The 26,466-nt window shown below is 43.2% G+C and overlaps 1 protein-coding gene across 1 annotated transcript in view; it reads left to right on the forward strand.

Annotated features, from left to right (window-relative positions):
* Nucleotides 1-21,739: 21,739 nt before the first annotated feature.
* The window catches only part of FZD6 (frizzled class receptor 6), a 28,526-nt gene continuing 23,799 nt past the window's right edge, over nucleotides 21,740-26,466 (forward strand). The window contains exons 1-2 of the mRNA XM_035546163.1: nucleotides 21,740-21,885; nucleotides 22,065-22,441. Of these exons, the coding sequence (XP_035402056.1) occupies nucleotides 22,262-22,441 (180 nt within the window). The 5' untranslated portion in view covers nucleotides 21,740-21,885; nucleotides 22,065-22,261. The remainder of the gene's footprint in view (nucleotides 21,886-22,064; nucleotides 22,442-26,466) is intronic.

Genomic DNA, 26,466 nt, shown 5'->3' on the forward strand with positions numbered 1-26,466 from the left:
ACAAAAAACATGTGCTACACTTTCTGCAGTTCAACACGTTATCTGAAAACCGATCTTGTGCTGCATATTTACATAAAACAACTAAAAAATACGGAAAATAGTGTTTTACACGTAGGACAAGTACGGTCTGTATACATCCCTCCGGCTTTTGGCTCTCTGCCAACTTGCTTGCAACATTAGAGGACAGGAAGGGACTTGACTCACTCTAACAATAAACTGGCTGTAGCAGCCCAGCAATATTCATCTGGAAATGGATAGCCATTGTTTGTGGCCATGTACTAATCTGATTGAAAGCACACGTTCAGGATTCTGCATTGTTTGCGCAGAGCAGACCGTGAGCCATTGCAGGTCTGTGCCAAACTCGTAACCCAATCCTGTTTCAAAGGATTTACATGCAGAGAGAGTACAGTATAAACCTATGTGACACAGGAAAGCTACAGAAAGGAATTGACCATGCTGGTATGTGTAAGGGTACAGTGGATTTTGAAAGAAGGCAAAAGGGAAGTTTCATTACATAAAAAGCTGTTCCACAGAGAGGTGCCTTGGACAGATATGACATTAGGGTGAGCAGATACAAATACAAAGGGGTGCTGGCAGTGAGGTTATTTACTAGCTAAGAAGTCACTTCGTACTGATGTGCTGACCAGATGCATCTGTTGTCTTAGGTCACACAACAAAAGAAAGGTGGCAGCACATCGGTATGAGAGATAGTCCTGTCTGAATATGGGTAGTCACCAGGGAGTCTTCTGAGTCTCCTATTCAGAGTATGAGATATGACAGGGTGGTTAGCAGGAGACGGCACTGGTACCTAATTATCTGTGCTTATGTTGCTTTTGTTGACCGCGTCCCCCATCAGGGTGGCAGCTGTGGAGCCACAAAGGCTGAGTGCCCTGCATGACCTCTCTATCTGCTCTTGATAACTTTCCTGAGCTACTTCAAGGTCATAACTTCAGGGCATTCGAAGACTGGATCCAGCCTTTGCAGTATGAACCATGTCTAGTTACAAGCAACCTCATAAACTCTTTTCCTGTAACACGTTACTGTTCTTATTCATTAAGTGGTAACTGAAGAGAAATTACCTTATGTCCAAGATGATAGTTTATTAGCTCTTGATGTGTAAGTTCCCAAGGACCTTAATAGAACTAACAGCACGTTGTGGAGACACGAATCCTGCCTCTCTACGTAGATTGGGTTATATTTATGTTTTCTTTACTTTGCCTCTGCTAGAGACAACTACTAGCAGAGACAACCAATTTGCTTATGAAATATAAGACCGCTCTGTATAATTAAGGGTGGCAGAATCTAGCTCAAAACTATACTGCACAAGACAATTTAAAGTACTAAAAATGGATTCCTGTGTTGGTTTTAGTGGAAGAAGTAAGCTCAAAGGGTCATCTGGACATCTTCATTCCCAGTGGCCTTCCTTGGAGTGAGGAGTCTTACTTACAGGGTCTGTTCTTCAAGTAGTGTCTTGAAAATATAAATGGCTCAAATATAGAGGTAAAATAACCTTGTTAGAGGACACGCACTTTCAGAGAAGAGCCTGCTGACATCTCTGTCTTCCTATATGACAGGATTTTTGAAATGTAATTTTCTCACAAAAGATATTATGCCACCTAATTTGTTCCACGGTCCTTGGCTGCACAGAAGGATTTCTAAAGCTGCATTGAAACAACACACTTCCTGCTGAAATTATTTGCCAACCTTGGAAGAGTTTTTATGGTCTACGTTAGTTCAAGTTTTAAATAGAAACAAACTTATTTTGTCATGTTTCCACAATGCCAATACAACGTATGGATAGGAATTTATTCTGGTATGTATATATATGTAAAATATATTTTCTTCTAATATGTGAGAAATGTAATCACTCAAAAGAAAGTGGATGTTGGATAAACAAGAGAGAGAATTTACTGTTACCAGCAGAGAGCATTAGGCAATTCCCCTTCTCAGTGACTCAGTGTAATTTTATCTTTCACTGTTCCTTCATCTTGTCTCTCATGCTCACTATATTTCATAATTTCACCATTACTGCATGACATTGACTGGAAGACGTACAATCCTACTGTGCAACAGGAAAACCTGGGACCTTTTACTAAAAAGTAGGAAAGTACAAATATTGTCTAAGCAATACGTAAGTGCTAAGTTAAACATACATTTTTGATATCTAAATGAAGATCACGTACAAACCAGAAACTTTTTTTTATTCTTTCTCTTATGTTGATATACATATAAATCCATTTGTGTATGTTTGTGTGTGTTTACGTTGTTGTGTCTTTAACATGTACTTCTGTTCTGCAATTCATGCAAGTTTTTTGTGAGCCTTTGAGTTGTGTTTTCAATTCTGACACCCAAGTATAAAAGGTTTTAATGTTTGAATGGAAATCTGTTTTACATGCCGTCTGAAAAGAAAGAGCTATTTAATCTGAGCACAGAAACAGTGTTTGAAAAAGCAGACTTAGTTTTCTTTGGAAATAATGAATAACCCAGTTAAATAGGGATTCAAACTAGACTAAAAGGAGCATTTTTGTACTCTCATTTTATCTGCAAATTATTGAAGATTGACCTTGAACTTGAAAACAGAAATAAAGAAAAAAAATTAAGCATCTGTTTACTACTGTATGTATTTTCCATTCCTGTGTTTGTTGTTGATTTATCTTTAAGACTGAGAAGGTATAATGAATGGTTCCCACTGTCTGTCTATATGGAATCAGAGTATTTCTGTATCTGATCTTCTCAGGTTGTGGCTCATGGACTGTGGCCACATCAAAGAAACTAAACTACATGTATTCCCCATAAGAAATTGCTATATTTGCCAAAGAGGACTTACAAGGTCACAAATGAGAGGAATTGCAATTCTGTAATTATAAATGGGAGAGCTGGTGGTTACTGTAATGGCAAAAGTGGGAGACATTGGGAATCTGAGACATCTCCCTTAGCAAGACACCATATTAGAGTTGTGAGCTGGCTCCATGAATAAGAAATGCGGTGCACACTGAGGTGATCCTTCCACACAGCCTCGGGCAGGCCTCTGCTAAAGTACTCAGCCCTGTTCCAAGAAAATTGTGAAGAGCAAGAGCAATTGCAGGTCTAGAAGGCAAAGTCTACTGGGAAAGACCAAAGGAAGTGTGCTGGCTTAGTGCAGAAATGAGCACGCTGATGGAAGCATCCTTGTCTCCTTTCTTTATGCTGACTGGGAAGAAGAAATGGATTTACAGGGAAGTTGGAAAAAATTAATGTTAGAAAATAACAAACTTTAAGGATAAATAAGTATATTATATAAGTATATAATAAGCACATTTAGGCAAGTTTGTTAAGAAAACAGTAGGTATTACCTGTCTTGTGGTGCAGGGACAACTGATTCTCCATTTCACATTATTGGTCTATCACAACCCATGGAAACCCCAGCTCTACTAAATATTCCAGAACCCTGAAGTTATCTTTTTTTGTTCTCCAGGTAGGTCTTCCCTGAGAAAACTTATGAATAAAAGAGGCATTTGACACACAGCATTAATCTTGTACTATTCAGGGCTGATCCAGTTACAATGACTGTGGGGAACAGGGATGACATGCTCATGGTGGGCATGTCATGCTCATGTAATTAAAGCCACACTTCTCCTTGGGTGGTCATGACAGCTATTTGTCCTTCTCCCTCTCTTGCCATTTTTACCAGTTATGCTCCAAAGATTCATTACTAAGATTGCTGTGTAAGAAGAAAGAATGAGAGTCCCTGTCCCACTAGACACAATGTTTGCTGAGACAAAACATGGGAAGGGAGTATGATCAACAGTAAAAAAATAATAATAATAATAAAAATGTATAAGGATTAGGATGGTTCTGTTAGTTAGCGATGTAGAAGTGTTTTACTGGTGAGGAACGTTTCAAAATCTTGGAGAAAGTCTGTATGGCATGGCAACAGATAGAGAAGTTGTATATTCAAACATGCAGAAAGGGTAGCTTTTCTTGTGACTCATGGGAAACAGTTCTGTGCTCAGCTAACACCCAAAGGAATTGCAACAGGACTTGCTATATTCATCAGAAAAGCATTTTCAGAAATGCTAGTCAAAAACAAAGTGGGATAACCTATGAGTCCAGTCCCAGTTCAGGCTTCAGGATGAAGCTATGTTGCCTTCTTCCTGCAGAAGAAGCCAAGCATTTCTGATATGTTTGATATAGCTCTATCCTCTTCTTCTTGCAGAAGAGGTTAAGAATCTTTTGATGTGTTTGACCCTCCTAGGATGTGCTAAAATGAATGTGCAATGAGCAAACCCTACAAGGTGGCCAAATGTGAGGTGAAGATTAAAAAAGTACATGAGAGATAGCAAGAATCAAATTCTGCTCAGGGACCTTGCCACTATATACAGGTACAAAATGTTATTTTTTGTTTGTACACCAGTGGCATACCAACATATATGTGACATTACTGAGGACTGTGCATTTGGGTCCACATTAAAAGATTTTAGAGTTTTCTGAGACTCTGATAATAATAATAATAATAATTATTATTATTATTATTATAATAAAGAAATCATGATGAATTCTAGACAGCACCTGTCCAAGGATTAAAAAATCCCCAGTACTGTGGGAAGAACGGCAGCCAAGTGCAAGGCAGCAGAAAGCAGCATAGTGCAGTTGCATGGCCCAGGCTCTCAGCACAGCCTTCAGCTGCTCATCAACGAGAGCTGTGCTCGCCAAGACTCTGCCAGCAAAGGATTAGCAGCCAGCAGGCTAGCTCACTTCAGCAGGAACATCAGAGGGTGGGGGAGAGCAGAAGGGATGTGGTCCGCTGCTCTTGATGATTTGATGCGGGTACTGTAAATGTATGAGGGAAATACAATACATAGGTAATAAAATACACTTGCTCCTGGCTGAGCTGGAAAACAGAGATTAGAGAAAATAGCTGCTGCATTGTTTAACCTCTGCAATAGAAATTGACTCATGCCTTTTACATGTAATACTTTTTTTCCCAAGTCTTTCCACTTACAATAAAGAAAGTATTTTCCCCTAAAGTCAGAAAGGGTTACTCTTGCTGAAATATCACCCCTACCCTAATCATCTATGCCTAGGGTGTTCTTTGACAAGCAGCTTGTTCTTCCTTGATTCCTGGCCAAGATGCTGACACAGCAACTAGTTTGTTTCCTATTGAAAAGGAAGAATGGTACAAAGGGACGGCTTTCAGATGTGCCAAAAAGCAAAAGAGTTTGGGGGTAGAAGGAAGCCACAGTCCAGCAGTGAGGCATGTAGGAGCCCATGGGACCCCCGAGAGCAAGATGCTCCGAACCTGGGGGTCAGACTGCTCCTTTGAGGCAGAGCCCTTGCTGCTGCAGGGGGTGAAAAAGAGAGAGAATTCATTGCAAGCAAAGCCCCTGAAGCATCTGGGGCTTGCTGGACTCGGTTCCTCTTGCGTCTCCAGGAATGTGTGCTGAGGTGGCTGCTCTGCCAGCCCTTCACTGCAGCAAGCAGCAGGCACTCGTGAGTGAGACGGGCACCGCTGTCCCCATGCTTTATGGAGCTGATTGTCCCACAGGGGTGTAAGAGAGGCTCGACACCACCTACCAAAACTGCTGAGGCCTAGCTGTAGTCTGGGCTGTTAGAGCATTTCTAGAACCGAAGCTTATGAGGTGTTATGTGATGTACACTGCTGTGTAAACAATGTGTCCACAGCACACTTGTACTCCACAGTGATGCAAATTTACCCTCATATTTTGAGAAACTCTGCAATGCATACACTGCAATGTTTCAAAATCAAACTTCCAGTGTCCTCAGGCTGAATATCCCACATTGCTCTTGTGCCTTCCGAAGCGTCTCCTTTCCAGATTTTCTCAGGGAAGGGTGTGGAATAGGTACCAGAAATGAATGAGATTTGGTCGAAGAAGATGCAGAGACGCAAGACCTCTTGCTCTGTCCTATCATCATCCCAAGTTTTTCAAATCCTACCGTCTGGTTTTCCATATTTTTTTTCAGGCATTCTCTGAGTGTCATTAAGAGTTAAAAGCCATTCTCCTGCCCATGAATAAACAAATTCCAAAACTGGCTCATTAATTTAGGATAAAAAAGTGAGCTGATTCACCAGAAAATACATTTGTTGATATATATCACTTTAATAGGATAAAATTCATGTTTATTTGCAACAGCTCCTTGCACGGAAGAACTCAGCAAACACTATAAAGTAGGAAATACCCTATCCTTAATGACAGAATTAGGATGTTTATAAGCAAGAAGGGAGAAGGGAGAACATAATATCTTTTATTTTCTTTCTGGAGGATTGAACATCATTTAAGTCCTGAGAGAGGAAAGTGTGATGTCCCTACAAATCTCCATATCAGGCTTGCTATAATGTTTGAAAGAAGCCATTTTGGATTGCTGTGAGTGGCTGCTTAGGGAAAAATAGGGCTGAAGGAGAAAGAATGAGAGTGGTGTCACAGGTCAGGACTAAGCTGTGCTGCCAGTTGTATTAATTAGCTTTGCTTGCACACTCTTGCATTATAATCAGTATTATTTAGCTTTAATTTAATTTCCATTAAACTTTGCAAAACAACCACATACTTGGATACGGGCAAATATGTCTGGGGCATTACTGCATGGGTAGAAAGAACAATTTGCTCACAGTCAAAATCAGTTTGGGAAAAGGTCCCTCAGGTAATCAGCAGCCTGTTATTTATCAGCTGTCACAAGCTGTCACATGCAAATGTCATGAAAATATTTATAGTCGTATCTGCTCTTACCAGAAAACAAAACTTTTGGATTTGCTCATGCAAGGCAGATAGACTTTTCCAGGTCTATCTCCTTAATATTCAGTTTGCTCACTCAAGGGATGAAGGGCTGATCTGATTCTAAAACAACAAGAGATGAAGCTCGTCAATGGCCCCAAACCAGCCCTGCTGCAGTGCTGTGGTATCTACTTATCCTCAGATTAGTTCCCCACCAAAACAGTTTTAGTACTAATGTGACATAACTTTTGCAGCATGTGGGTCTATGCATTATCATATAGAGAGCATACCTGTGCACAGTTCACATGTGGACTTGGGGAAGCAAAGCACATGATCAAAGCTGCCAAGCATGGGAGCAGAGTTATTTCTCATTGATTCACTGTCCAGCTACAAGCCTGCACAAGTAGTATCATAACCTCTGGGAACTGTTGGGATGCAGGGAGTTAACCATTAGTGGATAGATATAGTGTTCTATGCAAATGACATTCATCATCCGTGTTTCTAATTCAAAACCACCTTTCAGGTGAAATAACATGTTTAAATTAATTGGCTGAGACAAGCATTTTACACCCACCTCTGGAATGCAGTACCTTACTGCTCTGGGATTCCACACCTAGTACATTAGGATTTTCTGCCCCTTGACTTTGGTTGATATTGTGGCCATCTTTTGACAATATGGAATAATAATAAATGCAGCAGATTAACTTCCAGAATATATCCTGGGCCACATTTTCCAGCAGGCATGCTGTCATTGCTGCTTATCTGTCTGGGCACTGTGTTTTCCTACCACACATTAATTGTATCCACGGTAAGAAAGCAGCTTCTTAAGCCTGTGCTAGACAGGTATTTTTCAATTCCCTCTCATCAGCATCTCATATTACAAATCCATTTTTATCACAGGGTGAATCTATACTGCCAAATCACTTAGCTCCAGTACTTGCTCCTCGAACCCAGTCCCAGACCATCTGCACTGCACATATGCACACACGCATGCTGACTCCCAGTGAACACTGGAACAAAACAGCTAGCTCCCTGTGCAATAAATCGGGGCTTTGGCCTGGGAGAAGGGCTGTCCTTGGAGCTGCCCTTGCAGGTGATAGGGGTTATACTGTGTCTGTCTCCGTCTGCCCTACAGAGACCTCTTCCACCCCACAGGCCTCCCAGCCCGGCACGCCCATGGATGCCCTTGCGTTGTGCCCCAGGGCATGTCTCACAGACCATCAGCAGCGTGTTACAAACAGCTCCTGTAAGCTGCAGAGCAATCCTTTAATTACTCTGGGAAAGAGCCAGCTTGAGGAAAGGCATGCCCAATTTACTAGTGTGCGTGTTGCTCACGTATAAGCAGAGACTTTGGCCTACTACAAAGTTGATGCAGAAGCCCACACACGTCAGGAGGACATTCTCTGGTTGTCCCGGGAGCATGCAGAGACCAAGCAGAAGAGGGACTGACAGTCTTAGGAAGTTTGCTCAGGCCCCCTCATACTGATGACCTAGGAAAAGGCTTCAGTGTAAACTTAGGGATATCATTGATGTTTGCAAATTGTCGATTGAAAATTCCAGTACAACAGTCAACCGGGTTGGTAACTTTTTATTTCTGGCTAATCTAAGGTTAACAGTAGTGGTTCCCAAGCTTTTAAAGCTAATCTAATGGTGTTAACACTAACAGCTACCACCCAGAGGAAACAGTTTCACACACCTACGATACCCACTCCTCCAACACTGATCCTGTGCACAGCATCTCATAGCTGTTGGCTTGAGCATTATTTGTAGTTCACTCAAGGCCTTACTCATTCACCTTGGGGCACAGCTGTTTTCATGAACTGTGAAAACCAGCTCCTATCAGCTTTGCCCTTGTAGCTTCCTGGTGAATGACATTTTGGTAGTCCAACAGCAGCCCAAGCCCTTGGTTTTTAAGTCTCTAGCCTCCTTCTACAGGCAGAACAACTCTGCACACATTTCTTGATTTCTCATAGCTCAGCCCTGCTGGTATCTCGCATTTGTTTCATGCACATATCTCATTGCAGTACACCACTCTTTCCACTTCCACACGCTGCTGTCCACCTATATGTACACACTGAGCCCATGGATGCTGTACACTCAGCTACTATGTGCTCATTGCCAAGTTACGAGTGCTATCTTTCTGCATCTCTAGGTAAAATCAACTGTTATTCTTTAAGCAAGACTGCCACGACCATGGGACCATGTTGAATGCACCGTGGTCCTGTGTGATTACTGCAGGCTTGTGCCTTCAAAGCACTGTTTGCAAAAATGTCACAGGACTCTCAGAAGGGCTCTCTGTGTCCTCCATCGGCGTCTGTACTGAATTTTAACTGCCAGTCCTCAAGGACAGGGTACCAGACTAAGCAGTCAATACAATTTATAGGGGCTAAAGAAACACATTTCATATATGCACAGACAAGAATTTATTGCTAGGCTCATAAAAAAGTTAACTGTCCAATAAAAGAATTACCATCAGTCTGGTTATAAAACGATATACTAACAAAGACAGTCCAAATTGTTCAGTTGCTACAGCTCATTCCCAGTGGGGATTCAGCTAAACCTGCTACACGCTGCTCAGCACCCACCCAGCTGTCTGGGGCTGTGCTCATCCTGCCCTGCCCCTCTGCGTCAGGGCACCAGCCTGCTCCAAGATGGAAGCAGGGAATTACAGCCTCTGAGGAATATGAGGCTTGTGTCCATAGTTTTTCACCTCATCTCCTCCAGGAATATGACATCAATGCTGAGGGGCTTCTTCATTACTCTGGGGCTGTTTGGAGTCATTTTTATGTGGTTTCTAATGCAGTCTGCTTACTTGCTCTTTCCCCGTTGGTTTGCAATTCCACGCTATATCTGAATTTGCTATATATAGTATCATTTACTTATGCTGGAGGCTCCGTTTTTGCTCTCTTTGTTATCCCTAAAACAGGTTTAACCTAATTCACAGGCTCGTTTTCCTTTAGTGAGTAATAGCTGACCACGCAGATGTGTGATTTGTGCTTACAGTCATGGCGCCTCTACCATCATTCTGCACTTGCACTTGGAAGGCCTCTACTGTCATCCTGTGCTTGTACTTTCAGGGGCTCCTGTTACAACCCCCTGTTTTCCTTCAATCAGCATAGAGATGTAGCTTCCTGATAACCTAATGAATGTTTTTTTTAGCACACCCTAGTCACACGTACATCCTTGTTTTAGAGTCAATTCTGTCACTTTACAAATATAATAACCCTAGAAAGCACACATTCAAACACACACAGACACAATATTCTGTTTCTAGTTACTATTTATGGCAATGTCACTAGTAAGTTGTCAATTTATAAACAAACCCAGTGCACTTAAGGGCAAACAATCTGGACTATGGCTTCAGAAACTTCCACCATAATCATACTTATGTAGACATAAATTGGTGGTCTTACAGGTGATGAGGTTTCAGAGCATATCCCTCTGCCATGGGCTTCTGCCACCTGCCCCCATCAGCTGTTGGATATGGCCCCCACATGCAAGAATTTGGTATCCAGTCCTGGTCATCCTGGTCCCAACAGGGACACTGCTATCCTGGTCACAATTTTTTTCTGAACTACAGAGAAACTGGCAAGGATACAGTCCTGGTGAGTCCCCAGTGAAAGTTATCATAGAAACATAGAATAGTTTGGGATGGGAGGGACCTTAAGGATCATCAGATTCCTGAATCTAATCATTTAAAGCTCCTGAACCTGAACCGATGGTTCACGTTTTTGGCAACAGCCTGCCCACATGCTGACCCCTCTAGGATGGATGGCTGTTCTACTTGCCAAATGTCTACTTAGTCTCATGTTTGCAGGTTTTCAGGAGAGACTTCATTCAAGTGTAGGAGTCAGATGTGGCATGGTAGAGTCAATAAAAAGCAGTCACAATGGCACAACAGCAGCAATGGTGGGCAGCATGTTCTTGCAGTAAGTGGTTATCAGCATGGGGAGCATGCAGACACCTTTTGTAGAATCTGCTGGAGCAGTCGTGTGCCTTACACGAGACAGGAAAGTGTCATACTTCCAGAAAAGGCCAAGGGATGAGATGGTGGAAAGCCTGCTGAATGTGGACCAAACCAAGCTCCACAGCTCTGCAGTATGGATGCAGTGATCCTGCTCTAGAAGAGACCAACCTTGACATTTTGAAGATAAGCTACAGCAGGGCTAATGCCTTCACAAACAGTTGTAAGCTGTCCAAAGCTGAATTTGGAACTGGATGGATTAGGGACTAATGCAGGTTCATATGATATTCCTCACATGAAAGGCAATGTTTTTCATTTATCTCTGGTCTTAAAAAATTGTAAAGTCTGGGTTACTTTTAATTATAAATCTGGAAAGGGCCAGGTTGGGTGGGGCTTTGAGTAATCTGGTCTAGTGGAAGGTGTCCCTGCCCAAGGGTTTGAATTAGATGAGTTTTAAGGTCCCTCCCAACCCAAACCATTCTGTGATTCTATGAAAAATCAACAAATTAATCCTTCCAGAAATGACCATGTCTTACACCTTTTTGATCAAAGTGACTGGCATAGTTCATGTCATTTGATTTAGAAGGAGAACTTGATCACAGAGCCAGATATCTCTGATGTGGCTCTGTTTATTTATAGAGATGACACAAGGTCCTGTTGCCCTGGCCACAGCAGGATGCACGCAAAGAGAGTTAATTCCTGTAACATCTCCAGGCTCTTCTGTGACCAACATTTGCTGAAAAGTTTTCTCTCCGTTCTTTCTCCCAGTCATGTCAGCGCTGCCTCTCTGAGTCAACATCCTTCAAGTTAAGCATGTCTCATGACAGAAGCATCATCCAGGCTCACAGTAAAGTCTCTACATTCTCCTTAGAAGGTCCTGCAGTGATTTGAAATCCTCCTTTTTCCTACATTAGACAACCCTCCACTGATGGTTTAAGCAATGAGAAATTACCACGGGAATGATCAGTTACCCTGTCTGAGATGAGAAGTTGCTCATTCAGAGCTGAAGTGCAGTAACTTCTCAGATCTTCTCAGAGCCACTTGTGGTTACCACTTGTTAGACTAACTGAGAAGTCTTCCCCACCGTCTCTAGCACATTGTGTCCTGGAAGTTCACTGTCACCTGGATGAATAACTGAGGGCTTTTATTTTGGATGCTTCTGAAGCAGGTGGAAAGCAGCTCTCTAAGAGGAGATACTGCTGGTTCCTGAGCACTTCATTTACCACCACCTTTTGGGACTCTCCAGTGGTAAATTAATGATCTTTTCTTATTAGCCCAGGATATCCTGACCTGGCTGCTCAGTTCTTTGAACTGTTTCTCTTTGAATTCAAATGGCATTTACTCCACATACTTTAACAGTCAGCGCTGAATTCTTAAATAAATTTCTGTTCTCTCAAAAACTTGTTGGAGATATGCTTGAGCAAGCCCAAGTGACCAGCCTTTTGGCAATAAATACACGTATCTTGACACTGCTCTCGGGCTGCCTGTCAGACTCCCAGAAAAGTAATCGCATTTTCTACTCCAGCTGGGTATTTGGAACATCTCTGAGGCTGAAATAATGATTGCCTTCTTCACATGGCAGACAGGTTCAAGCTTTGCTTAGCCATACCAGTGCAATTTAGCATAAATCGTATCTACTCTATGATTTTCTCCTATATATCTAAAAAATCAGTTGAAAACTCAGTGGGGATAGGCCTACACAGCATCTTTCTCCCTCCACTGACTGACTACTTTGGTTTGCACCTATCAGAGGTAAGTTTTTATTCAAGTGACACTAGTTTTCACTTACACTAAGACCATTGCATACCACCCTGCCTACTTTTTTACCACAAAGGCTTTAAAATGAGTATATACTACACTCTCATGAATCCTTTTATATAGCCAATGTTGTAAAAGGTGACTTAACTGTGGGTGAAAATCAGTGTTTTTTTTATATATTTCACAGTTTTTGTTTATATAATTTTATATAATATAAAAATAAATTACTTTTGTGCTTGTTTACAAGTGAAAACTGTCTCTTTCTTTATCCATACAACATGTATTTTGCTGCTGCTGTTCTCCCATGGTAGCCTATAATCCTGTTGAAACCATGCTGTTTTACTGTGAATTAGTTTGAAGGTAGAAAGCTCCAGATTTCCCTTCCCTTCCCTTCCCTTCCCTTCCCTTCCCTTCCCTTCCCTTCCCTTCCCTTCCCTTCCCTTCCCTTCCCTTCCCTTCCCTTCCCTTCCCTTCCCTTCCCTTCCCTTCCCTTCCCTTCCCTTCCCTTCCCTTCCCTTCCCTTCCCTTCCCTTCCCTTCCCTTCCCTTCCCTTCCCCTTCATCTTCCCCTTCCCCTTCCCCTTCCCCTTCCCCTTCCCCTTCCCCTTCCCCTTCCCCTTCCCCTTCCCCTTCCCCTTCCCCTTCCCCTTCCCCTTCATCTTCCCCTCCCCAGTTCCTGAACACGCTTTAGGTCCTTCCAAATCAGTAGAAATCTGAGAATTCTTTCCTGGCTTTTGACAATTTCACTCACACAATTCCCATAGAGCTAGCACAAAAGCTTAGCTGAATTATTTTCTTTACTCCCAGGAATGTAGAAACCTTGGATTTGCTAGTGGTTAAAGGCATAACGCAATGGAACTGGCAGAGATGCAGAAACACGTATCTTGCCAAAACACGTACAAAGAGGAAAATAGAAAGAGGAAAACATATGAATTATGGAATTATGGAAATGTCAGCCCATTGGATTAAATCCTAATGCTGGTTATATCAGTGTAAATCAATGAATACATTATAACTTTTGATATGATAACAGAAATTGTTCTTTGTCCTCTATTGAAAAGAGTAGTAACTATTTTTAATATAAATTACTCCGTGGCACTTGTTTATGTGAGTTTTTTATATGACAGTTGCTTCACCTGAGTTTTGCAAAAGAAGTTGAATTACTTTGGTGCAAAGTATAATGAGGCACATGTTAGGATAATGCAAGTGCAAATTGGAGAATAGAAACAAAACATTATCTTCTTCTGTTATTAGCGATATGAATTTATTTTCTGTCCCTTTGTTCAGGAGCAAATTACTGCTCTTGAGCGGTGAAGAATTAAGCTCCTAGATACTTCTTTTCAGTTCTTAATCCATGCTGGCTGTAACGACATTTGAAGAGACAGTAAAGCCGGACTTATGCATCGAAGGACCAGACCGAAAAATCATAGATACATTAGTCCAGTTGCACTTCCAGCAGAAATGGGGTTGGGCGAGTTAAACTGAATGTGGTCTTGTCTATCCATTTTGTTTTATAGGCATTTTGAAAAGGACCTAGGAGCTGCCTTATGGCACTTTTGGTATGGAATTTCCATTATTTTTCTAACCTCTATAAACAGTTCTACACCCCCTGGATATCCCTTGCTCCCCTTCTTAGAGAATTGGACTGCTAGGTTGGCCTAATCCCTTGAGTGCTGTCAGCATTTTTAGGCCTGTATCAGCTACCAGCCGTGATCGGCCTCTCCATCTAGGTTGTTTTGCTTACTTCCACTTTTCACTCTGAAAGTCGTCAGTCCTACAGCATGGTTCCACTGAGGAGTTGGGTCAGACACAGAACCTCATCACAGACTTAGCCCTAATGCAATCCTAAAAAAACTGTTCTAGGAAAATCTGCACTTCTAGCATATCATGATACCAGTTGAACCTCTCAGATGGTCCTTAAACTGCTTGAAAGTTTGAGTAAAGGATCATAGCATGGGGTGACCACTGGTGGCACTTGGTGACTCACCATGTCATTTGTGCTCAAATGGCCCACCATAGGTATAACGGGAACTTAGAGCAATAGAAGACTTAAATAAAGGCTCTGAGGCAGACTTGCAAGACAGTTAACACCAATAATGAACACTTAGCTATTGCTAAGGCATTGTCCTCTGCTATTGTGAGGATCTGAGCTATATGTTCTGTTGTCAGACAGGGACATCAAACCTATGTCCATGAGTGCCTTCACAGAAGGAAACATGGGCATCCCTATCATACAAGGGCAGTTTGGGTCCTCTGAGGACAAAGACAACCCTGACGATAAGGCTGCTGCTGACAAGGAAGGCAAGAGAAGTCTCCTGTGATTCCTAAGTTTCTCTTTGTTTCTTCTTTTTTTCTACGTTTCTTCTTTCAGAGAAGCTATTTAGGATCCCAGAGATGATGGTATGAGTGACCTCCATTTTTCTCTTGTAGGAGGGAAAGCTTTATGGATACTTCTGAGCCATTTTTCCACTTTTTTCCAAGACCACAGGCCTTCATGAACTAGTGCTCTGAGAAGAGGAGATTAGGATACCTGTGTCATGGGCATGCATAAATCCTACTTTGCATCTCAGGATTGTTTTTTTTTTTTGATGGTCTATATGCTACATTTTTGCTTTGTTTTGCCATTCTGGATGCATCACAAGATCCTTCGCTTAGCCCAGAGCTGAGCTTTGTATGTTCCATCCCTGTCCAGCAAGCAAACTCTTGCCCAGACTCCTGTGCCTGCCCTGCTCAGAGAAGAGCCTTCTGGCCTTTCTCCTCCGCATCTGATCCTTCTGCCTCAGAGAAGCCTGACCTCTGTTCCTTCAACCTTTCCTTCTGGTCTTCCCTTGTTATTTGATGCTTTACTTTTTGGCCTTCTACCTCTTGAAGTTGAGCATATCCAGGTACGTAGCAGAAAAGTCCCAGAAAGAAAATGAAGGCACAAACATGGAACCAAGTACACTTTGTTACAAAAATAATGTAAAAATACATAACTAAGTAGTGGTTAGCCCGTTCTCAGACTCACCTTTTCTCAAATCATCTGTCAGTCATAGCTGACAATATCAGAGAACTGCTGAATTACCTTCTATGCCAGGTGGGAAGACAAATTTGAATGTTAACTAAGTATATTTGAGCAACTGTACTTTTGTGCTTAGAATCAACTAATGAATCAGTTTTTTTTTTTTCCTGTTCAAGATTTACTAAGGTTATTACAGTCACATCCTAGAGCCCTTATTTTCTCATTCATTATTGGCTTTGTATATATATATTTTTAAATTTGTTTCAGGATATTTCACATTTCCTTTTTCTGTCATAATTTGCATTTGAAATGATTTCACACTCACAGAGATGGCTCTATAACCTTTTTGACTGCAAACTGTTGGATGGAAAGGCTTCATTTCTAGACATTGACTAATGATATAGTGGTTGATACAGCAAGGATGAAAAGATGCAGAAGGAGACTGAGAAAATGAGGTTTATATAATTTGTAAGTGTTAACAGTGGCCAGCACTATCTCCCGCAACATGGTATAACTGGTTCCATAAGCATACTTTGCAAATCCTAGTTTAGAACAGTAATGCTGACACAAGTCCTGGAGTGCACCAGATTTTATTAACCCAACGAATTAGTTGTTATGTGGTTACAGTTTCCCTAAGATCTAAAGTGTGACTCATTTTTGTGTTCTGCATTGATCTCAGGCAGAACTGTATGTCTCAGCTGAAAATATACTTAGTATTCTGCATGTTGTTTCAATTTTGTAATAGCTCAGGAGCACCTGTGGAAAAGCACATCCATTTGTTATTTCTGAGTATTAAAGATTCAAATATAAGATTCAAATAATTTATTTGTTATAAATAGATCTGAACAGTGACAGAAAACAACAGATTTTGACTGAAAACAACTTGCTGTTCTATACATAAAGATAATGGATACAGTGACCTCCATACTTTCTACCTAATTTTTATACATTAATAAAAGCTTTATCCCACAGAATTTCAAAGGAATGCTATTAAAAATAAATATTAGATTGTGAACCAACAAAAACAAAAACATTGTATTTCCTATCTTTACTTCTTCCTTCACAGTTAACCAGATAGTCAATCTGCCACTCCAGAAATCTAACTGGGAGATGTCAGAAGGGTATATTTACAGACAGGTTTTTATTATTATTATTTTTATAGGTTATTCTGCTATGTAGTTCCCTAGAACTTAGGAAGTCACTGTAGAACTGTGTTGTTATGATGGGAAGACAATATGCATCAGCTGCGTATGGGATAGGTTTAATTACCTATACCCTGGCATGATGCTGTGGATGCTCCTTAGTTTGCTTTTAACATGCTGATTGCCTTCAGAATCACCTTATAGCAGTTAGTGCCTGAACTCCAAAAACTCGTTTTGTTGTATCTCTGGCATTTTCATGTTTCAAAAAATATCTTAAACTACCGACCTAAAAAGCAGCGTTTGAAATCTGCGTGAAGTCAATTCTGCTTTGATATTTGATATTCAGCCTTGAGAAGAAAAGACTGAGAGGGATCCTATCAGTGTTTACAAATATCTTAAGTGTGGGAGACAGAGGGATTTGGCCAACCTCTTTTCAGTGGTTTGTGGGGATAGGACAAGGGACAGTGGCCAAAAAATGGATCACAGGAAGTTCTGCACCAACATGTGAAATAACTTCTTCACGGTGAGGGTGACAGAGCACTGGCACAGGCTGCCCAGGGAGGTTGTGGAGTCTCCTTCTCTGGAGATATTCAAGGCCCATCTGGACGCCTACCTGGGCAGCCTGCTCTAAGGAACCTGCTTTGGCAGGGGGGGGTGGACCCGATGATCTCTTGAGGTCCCTTCCAGCCCCTACAATTCTGTGATTCTGTGATTTGCACATCATATAAATAGGAACAGTTCAACTAAAGTTAATCATAGAATCACAGAATGGTTTGGGTTGGAAGGGACCTTAAAGCCCATCCAGTTCCAGCCCCCTGCCATGGGCAGGGACACCTCCCACCAGACCAGGTTGCCCAAAGCCCCATCCAGCCTGGCCTTGAGCACCTCCAGGGATGGGGCATCCACAGCTTCTCTGGGCAGCCTGTGCCAGGGCCTCACCGCCCTCTGAGTGAAGAATTCCTTCCAAATACCTAATCTAAATTTACCCTCTTTAGTTTAAAGCTCATTCGTTATCACTATACTCCCTGACAGAATCCCTCTCCTTAATGCATCATTTTTTTTTGAGGAAACAAAGAACAACACTACAGCATACCCTAAGTCAGTATTTGCTATTTTGCAGTCAGCATCATTGCTGCCTTGCCTGTCCACTGCGAGTGCTTGGTTCCTATCAGCCCTTTCCACTGGAAATGACTCATGCCCTGTAACACAGATTTCCTTTCCCTCAGCCTTTGTGACATTGTCCAAAGTAAGTACAGAGCCACAGAAAGAACAAGATAAGAGGAGCCCCAATGGGAAAACACCCACTGTTGCTGCTCTTTGTTATTGTCACCCAAGAAGATCGGTTGCAGGTTTATCAGGAGTGAAGTCTGCTAAAAGTCCACAAGGAATGAAATTTCCTTGATCATTCTTAGAAAAAAATACCCTTTATAGACATATTTCCTGTTAACTTTACATGGTGCTCAGTATCCGAGCCTAGGCGAGGTAACCTGATGGGAAAGGAATAGCATTAGCATAATCACTGTTTTATTAAAGCAACCCTGTGAAGGCACAGTGTTGTCATTTACAGACAAATGAAAGATGAGATCCTTCTATCGTAAAGGAAATCAACATCTTATGTGTGGCCTGTGTGGGTGCCACAAACCACACAGCCATAATGTTTTCAAGGACTAAAGTCTAAATAGGTCATACCTTGTTTGGGGAAGAAGATGACATGGGCTGCAAGAACCCACCAGAGCGATTAGCACGTGGCAGTGCAAAACCTTCTGGCTTTCTAAATATACTTCCTTTTCCAGTTTTCACTGCTGTTGCAGGGGGTTACAGTTTAAAAACTTTACGGAAAAAATGTATTATAAAGAAAGGTTTAAGCTGACACAGCTGCATGAGATTGGAGAAGTGCTCAGAAGGCATTAATTGATCAAAGACGGGGTTTACTGAAGAACTGCAAAATTGCTGCAAAACACCTATGTGCTCTTTCTAAGCCCTTCTCATGAGTTTGTGTTGAATTAAATGGTAAAATTTTGACTTAAAAACACATTCTGTTTATAAACTGAAACATTTAACCTATTACTGTAAATTCACTAGAATAAATTGTCTTAATAATATTGTCTTGTGCCATTTTTTTTCATTTCCAAGCACATTTGAGAAAAAAGATTTTAATTTTAAGTCTCACAACGGGATTTATTGGTGCCATCTACTGGCTATTTACTCCTCCTAAATTTCACCAAATTATGAATAATATGTTTTAAATACAGAATAATAAGAACATCATGAACCTTATAAGTGAACCAGCCAACATCAAACTGTGTAACTGGCAAATCTGTAATATTTAAATTATATTAAGTCAAACTTTGGTATAATGTTCCAACAATATAATTCAGTTATGAAGCTCTTAGATGTGCCAACAGGAGAAAGCTCAAGCCAATGTACATCTTGGAGCCTTCCTCCCTAGTGCGTGAGCACAGGGTGCACTAACGTTCACACAGCAAGCAAATGTGGTCACGTTGTTTTTCACCTTTCTGGGAGGGACATCCACACAAACAGTTGAAGGAGAAAAGGGTTCTTCAGTTCATAGCCCAGGCAGGTTGTTAACATTTCTGATGAGGATGGGTTCCAGCCAGATGGATGGAGCATGGGCACTGAGGTGATGGTACGTGACCTGTTCCATCGCAACCGTCATGCAGGTGGTGGCAGTCAGCAGAGCTTCGAGGGGAGCTGCTGGCCGCCGCTGCTGAACACCCTGTGCTGAATGTGTTGAAAGGCATCTGAAGATGACCTGAGATTTGAACAAGGCTCTAAATCATTTAGACTCTTTGTAGTGAACATTGCTATACTATAATTGTTTGAAGTGGTGCCAGACAAAGGTCAGAAAATTAATATTACATTAACTGAAATGTTAACAATATTTCCAGTGCCAGGTGAGCGAAGTACTTACACATCTGAGTAGTTGCATCCCTAATCAGCAATACATTTGAGTACATGCTTAAAACACTTAATCATACTTAAAAGTGCCTTGCTGGATACCAGTGAGAGTGCTCACATTCCTCACTCTGGTTAGTCGAGACCTTTATATAGCCAGAAACAAATATATTTAGATCATGGCTCTGAGAACCAGCCTCAGGAATAACTTGCTTAGCAACTAGGTTGAGAGGAAGCAAAATATATTAATAGTGTGATTGAAGACAGGGCTCATCCTTCCTTTTCTCTGCCTTTTCCAGTCATCTAACAAAAACAGGAGAGTCTTTAAGGAAGGAAAACAATGTTATTTAGACATACGCGTGTTTTAGAGATTTAATTTATGTATGCAAATGCATTCTGATAGAAGGAACTAAGGCATCACTTCATATAATGCTATATTTACACAGTGTGACACCAGCAGAGCTAAGGCTGCTGAGCTCTTCACAATACTTTATTTTGAGATGCTTGTTACTTTGACAAACTTCCATGTTTGACTGAAATTCCCAAACCTTAGATTTTTTCTGTTTCAGCAAAATTTCTTTTTAAGCTTTCATGAAAATCATGTAAGATATGCCATTTTTCCTGTATTAAAATTGCAACAGAAGCTTCTCTGAGAATTTGTCAACCCTACATATGAGGAAGCAAAGAGTGTTCACTCTGTACAGATTGTCCAGGGTAATTCTGTTCCTGTTTCGTGAAAATGCCTCCAGGTTTAGTCAATGAAACTAGAAAGGAAAGTCAGTAGAAAGTTGCTGGAGTTTGAATCTGCACTGAACACAACCAGTCTCTGCAAAGTTTGGGTACATTCGAGGAACTGATGGTGTTCCCAGAGCAGAGAGCAGCTCAGCAATTTCATCGAGAGCTGAGTAAGAACTGTCCCGGGATGTCAGCAGAAGCTGACTGGGGAGACACCTGTGTGCTCCTGGCGCTCTCACTGCCAGACCCACACCGTGTGCAGCCTCTCAGCACTCATGAAAAGAAAAATGTGGTATTTCTAGAACAGGAAGGAGCTTCTAAGAGAGACCTGAAGCCAGCTGGAGGATGAGAACTGGAATGACGACAGAGGATAACACAGGTCTTTGTACGCTGTAGCACATTAACTTCCACAACCTGCACATAACAAGGTTTCATTAATACCATCTGTGAAACCTGCTGGGAAAATGTTAGTCACCTTGCCATTTGGCTGCTTGTTTGTATAGCAAATTGAATTCCATTACTGCTATCAAGTTACTCCATTTGCTCAAATGGCTGAGCTATTTGGATCTGCGGCAGGTAGGTACAACCCTTCTCGTGATTCATACAGGTGCTAAGATAGTTTCATGTAAAAGACTCAGGAGGGGTTTTGTGGTCATGTATATTTCTATAGGAGCTTACACACAAAAGATCTGCACGGAGAGCTTTTGCGGTCCTCTGAATAGGCAACGTGCAGCTTGACGCTCGCCACCATCCACGGACGGACTACCTGGATCCTGGGTAAGGAGGCCTGACTGCACAGACTCCCTTGGGGCAGACGAGCAGAGGTGCAGCGCTGCCTGAACACCCTCAGACCGTTCCTAGAGCTGGTTTGCATGTCTCGGCATCCGGCGCTTCCCGTTCCTCAGGTGGCTCTGTGCAGAGCCGAGGGGCGCGCAGCACTCCTACACCTGGGCCAAGCCTGGCTGCTTCCGAACGGGGTTTTGTTGTTGGATGGGGTCTCAGCGTGGCAGAGGACATGGTGGTGCCTGAGCTCGGGTTCCAGGAGACATGAGGGGCATGGGGCCATGAGGGGCATGAAGGCAGCGAGGACCTGGAGACGGGAGGGCATGAAGGCAGCGAGGACATGAGGGCATGAACGCCCCCAGCCAGCTGCTCCGCCTCTATCTGCACGTTACCCCCTTGCTCTCATCGCCGCGTCCCAAACGCCCCACACCACCTCCCCTTTATGTCACCCCACTCAGGCTCCCCGTGTCTCCTCTCCCCCGCGCCTCCTCAGGGAAAGGCAGCCCCGGTGCGGCGCCGCCATGCCAAGTATGACGGGAGCGGCCCCGCCGCCACATCCTGCCCGTGCCGCCGGCGGCCATGGCGGCGGGGAGCGGGCGAGGTGGTGGTGGTGCTGGGGCAGTACTGGTGCGGCGGCCATGGCCAGGCGGAGCCCTGTGGAGGAAGAGGATGAGGCGGAGGAGGAAGGAGGGGGCGCCGGGGGCTTGGCCCGGGTGTGTCGGGGCTGCGGCGCCGAGGCTGCGCTCGGCGAGCCCCGGCTCCTGGGCCGCCCTCCCGGCCCCGCTCCCCGCCCGCCCCTGCGGGCGCCGCTTCCTAGGGCGGGGCTGGGAACCAAGCGCCGAGCCGGGGCGCTGGGAGCAGCGGGGAGCGGCCCGGCGGGGTAGGTGCGGGCCGCGACGGCCTCGTCTCCCCTCCTCTCCCCTTCCCTCCCCTCCTCGCCCCGCTCCCGTCCCCTCCCGGCAGCCCCGCACCGGCCGCAGGGCTGCGCGGAGGCCGAGCGCGGCGGCCTCGGTGCGGCGGCCGCTGAGCGCCCTGCCTCGGCTCTTCCTGTGTTCGCAGGTCCGAGGAAGGAGGGATTTGGGGAAAGACGCCGGAAAATGGGGAAACAGCGAAAGCGAGGCGTCTGATGGTCGACCTGCCCGCCTCTGCAACCTGCGTCCCTGGGGAAGGAGAAGAGGAAGATGCGTGTTTTGGGGAGAGGCCAGCCCGCGTGACGCTGGGCGAAGCTATGCGCCGCTAGCGGGGATCTCGGCAAAATGGGAGCGCTCGTGGCCGCCGTGACCTGCGCCTCGCTCCTGGCTCTGGTGCGAGGGCACAGCCTGTTCACGTGCGAGCCGATTACCATCTCCAGGTGTTCAAGAATGCCTTACAATATGACTTTTTTCCCAAATATCATGGGGCACTACGATCAGGACACTGCTGCTCTCCAAATGGAGGTGAGTTATCCCAGCCCTGAGGTAGCGCGTAAATGTAAACAGTGTGAAATACATCCTTTTTGTCCTCTGAGTAGTGATATCTGTTGCACTAAACGACAAGGGAGATAAGCTGACTAGATAACACTTCTTTGAAGCTTTCTGGACTGCACTATTGCTCCGTGGCTGTGTAAGCGGTGCGTAAGGGAGCTATAGACACATGTCCCTTGGATTCTGTATCAGACTGGAAGAGGAATTGGTGTAGCACACCGATGTGGCTGTTAGAGCTCTTCAACAGATCGTACATAAGCCCACATACCTCACTAATGCATAAAGCAGTTCTTGAGATTTTCAAGGAACATAGCCTGTGATGTTCTGGTGATAATCCTGGCCCACCTGAACTCAGGTGGTGCGAAAATAATGTTTAGAAGTCACTGTTATTTTTTTTTCTTTTCTTCCATCTATTAAGAACAGGTACCTAAACTTATTCATAGCCTTGCTCTCCACTGTGGTTTTTGCGTTCTGCTGTCACTTGACTGAACGCTGAAACTCCCGACTGAGAGAAACTTTCCTCTGTTTTGTTTTTTTTTTTCCAACTGAAAACAAATGCTTTGCTACCTGAACTGCCTGCAACATGGCTCCCTTGAGAGCATGCCACCTTGTGGAAGAGCTTTGCCGGTTACAGTAGCTACAGAGGGCGAAAGCCTCTCTGGGTGAGAGGCTTGTAAAACAAGTTTTAAACCTGTTTTAATAATAGCTTTTCAGTAGTAAGAGGAGGGGGAGCACCTTAACACAGGTCTTGAAAAGCTCAAAGTCTTGTGCTGTGCAGAGAGTGAAACAGAAGTGAGATTAAAATTCAGAAGCTTCTGGTTTAAAAAAAATTGAAGATAGTATTGGGGAAGGCTGCTGCTAGTACTACTACTAAAATCTTATTTGCATATGCATTACTGAGCTTGGAGAAGGAGCTTGGTTCAATTGCCAAAGCATTTGTTTAGTGCTGTTTGGGATACTTAGGATTACCATTTTGGCCTCTAGCTGCCAGTCTGGAAGGGCAGAGGCTCGCATTGTATTTGCCAGCCCCACGTAGATACATGGAAAATTCTGGTATCAAATGTTAAGAGCTCTATATGTGAGCAATTCAGTTCAGCCACAGATCTCAGATAAGTTGTGCGCTTTTAAATTGGAAAGCGCTCTCTCTCTCCAGTCATGCTTTGTCTGGAATGCTCTCTTTCTACAGCGCCTGCCATTTTATCTTGTCAGGCATGCAGGTGGTTCCTACTTGGCAGGTAGCTTCTGTCAGTGCTCATGGCTTCCAGGAACGCTGCTGTTACAGCAGAGACCACCGTCACTTTTGTTTGCTGTGACTTTCCTGTATCGTCAGTAAGTTACGCCTAGTTTCTCCTGGAGAAGGTTCATGACTTATCTGTTTTTATTTAGCACTCTCTATAAAAACGACATGGTAGCAAGAAATGTTGTTGTTCCCTTTTCTCCATCCTGTCTTTTTATAATCATTTCTGGCTCCTACGGTGGCTGATCGCTACTCAGCCAGCTGACGGGGGTCTTTTTGGAACAGCACTAGGGTTTGACCTAGCGTCCTAGTACTTCCTAGTGTCCTGTCACTGCTTCGGTCTGGCCTCTAATTTGGTACTTTACTAACCTCACTACTCCTGTGCTGTATGGACGTTTCTGAGCTACCTGATCTGCCTTCCTCTGTTTGCAGTTGGACAGTACTGGTTGGCCAAACCAACTTTTTCAGACTGCCTCACTGATGAAAGCATAAGGAAGTTTTCCCCCCTTGTGTAACTTGTGTTGTATCTGGCGCTAGCAGTTTAGTTGGAGTTGTATGGTAAGCTTAGCACAGTTCTTTGGTGGGCCTCTCTCCTGAGACCAATGCATACCAGTAGCTTATGCCCTCTGAAGTGATTCTACGTGGTAGTCAGTAACAGCACCAGTGTGGTTTGTCATGGTTGATTGCAGCAGGGAGACTTCCCAGGAGTGTCAAAGGTTCTGCTTTTCAGGGGACTTGCAGCAGAGGAGGAGCTGTTGGACTTCGGGACTGTTGTTTAACTTCGTTTTACCGCCATAAAGAAGCAGCAGGTTGGGAGATGAAGGAGACTTGTGTTTTAAGAGCTTGAATTTTTCTGTAATTGGTAGTCCAAACTCCGTTTGTACCAAAGAAAGAATTTTAATGGTATGTTGGTTAAAACTTTTTTTCTTTTGATCCTCAGTAGGAATGCTCAAAGGCTTTGTTTTTTAATTCCATTTCTCTTTCCCCTCCCCACAGCTTGTTCTCAAGGCTGGGCATGGTCTTAAAACGTAAACACTGGGTTATGAGACCGACGCTTGTAATATTTTCCTTACTTTATCTTAACTGACTTTGAGCAAGCTGCTTAATCGTGCGATCCAAGGGCATATGGTGGAGACTTCTTCAAGAAATCTCAAGTATTTTGTGCAGGAAGCGGCTTCATATTAATCCTGTTTTCTGTTCCTATACCCTCTGGAAACTTATTTTCGTAATTTATTCGTCATGCTTACTCCCTGAAAGAGCAAAGAATAGTCAGTCAAGGGGATAAGCCTCATCTGGGTGTGAAGTTACCTCTCCAAAACTTTGTGAAGTCTGCTCTAGCCCACTGTTGAGGCTCAACGGGTGTGTTCCCCAGTGGGGAGTCTTGTATGGCCAGAAGAGCTGTGATTTCCATCTGATGGAGTATGATGGCTTCTGTAGAGTTTCTCTCCTGTCTGGAAAGGTGTTAAATTGGCATTTCGATGCCTTCATAGTAATCCTCCAGGTGAGAATGACGGGGAGCCACAGTCTCACGTGGTGGTTTTCCTCCTGGAAATCAATTGGATCGCCAAGCTGATTCGTGGTATTATTTCTGCCTCATGTATCAGCTCTTCATGGTGTTATGCAATAAACCAGAACGCTGAACTGATTAGAGCAGGAAGAAGGGCTTATTCAGTCTTAGAACCCCTGTAACAGAGGCCATGCTAATGGTGGTAGTCCTCCTTGGCTCTTATTTTTTGCAACAGAAAGCTCGTAATTTGCTCCCTCCCCACCCGCCTTATTTTTTAATTGAATTTTTGACTCTGCGGACTGAATTCAAACTATTCAAGTTTTGTTTGTTTGGATTAGCTTTGTTTATGCAACAAATGGAGATTTTTGGAAAGTACAACCACATGACTTAAGGGTGTGAAGCTTTTTTGTGTATGTTATTTGAACACCTGCATGACAGTGGAAGCTAATTATTTGCAGCTACTTGCAGTGTCTGTCTCAAAGCAATTGAACAGCACCACTGCTCGTGTTTTTGCTCTGAAGACCTAGAGTATGTCTAGTGAGGAAGATGGATGGATGTAGCTGTGATGAAGCCACCCCTTCAACCATACTTCCAGAGGTGTAACTCCCTCTCGTGGCAATCCTCAAAAACAAGTCACTTCTAACTCGAGTGCAATTTCTTCAACTATCTGGAGTGGGTTGTCAACGTGAAGCATTATTGAAGCAAAGCAGAGAATATTACTCTGTAATAACTTCCTTTGTTCATGTTTCTTAATCTGTTGTGTCTGAATACATGTTTGTGGCGAGTTCAGTGAACTGAACCAGTCAAGTTTCAAGTTTTTCAAGAACTAGTCAGTTTCATCCACCAAAACCAATCTGAAGTGGATTAAGAAGTACCTTCAGAAGCTCGATACCAAAGTTCTGTGGTTTTCTACCTCTGTAAATTCAATGATTTTTTTTAATATGATCACTTAATTTGCCTCTAAGTATAAATTAGCAACTAATTCAATATGAAGATACTTGCAAAAACTGGAAACCAGTTAACTGGCAAACTTAAATCAGTACGTATATTGATATTGGATATATTACACACACAGGAGGAGGAATAGGATGAAGTTTTCCACCTTCTGTAGGTTGGGAGTGTTGAGGAATTTAAGCCCTATTTAGTGCAGAATGCTGTTAGTGGGATGTTCTGCAAAATGGCACAGGTGTGAATTTTCTGAAACCTGTACAGACAGGCATCCTGCCTCTCTCCCTTACCTCAAACGAGCAGTGC

The sequence above is a fragment of the Cygnus atratus genome, chromosome 2 (genome assembly GCF_013377495.2).
Source record: "Cygnus atratus isolate AKBS03 ecotype Queensland, Australia chromosome 2, CAtr_DNAZoo_HiC_assembly, whole genome shotgun sequence".
Classification (NCBI taxonomy): domain Eukaryota; kingdom Metazoa; phylum Chordata; class Aves; order Anseriformes; family Anatidae; genus Cygnus; species Cygnus atratus.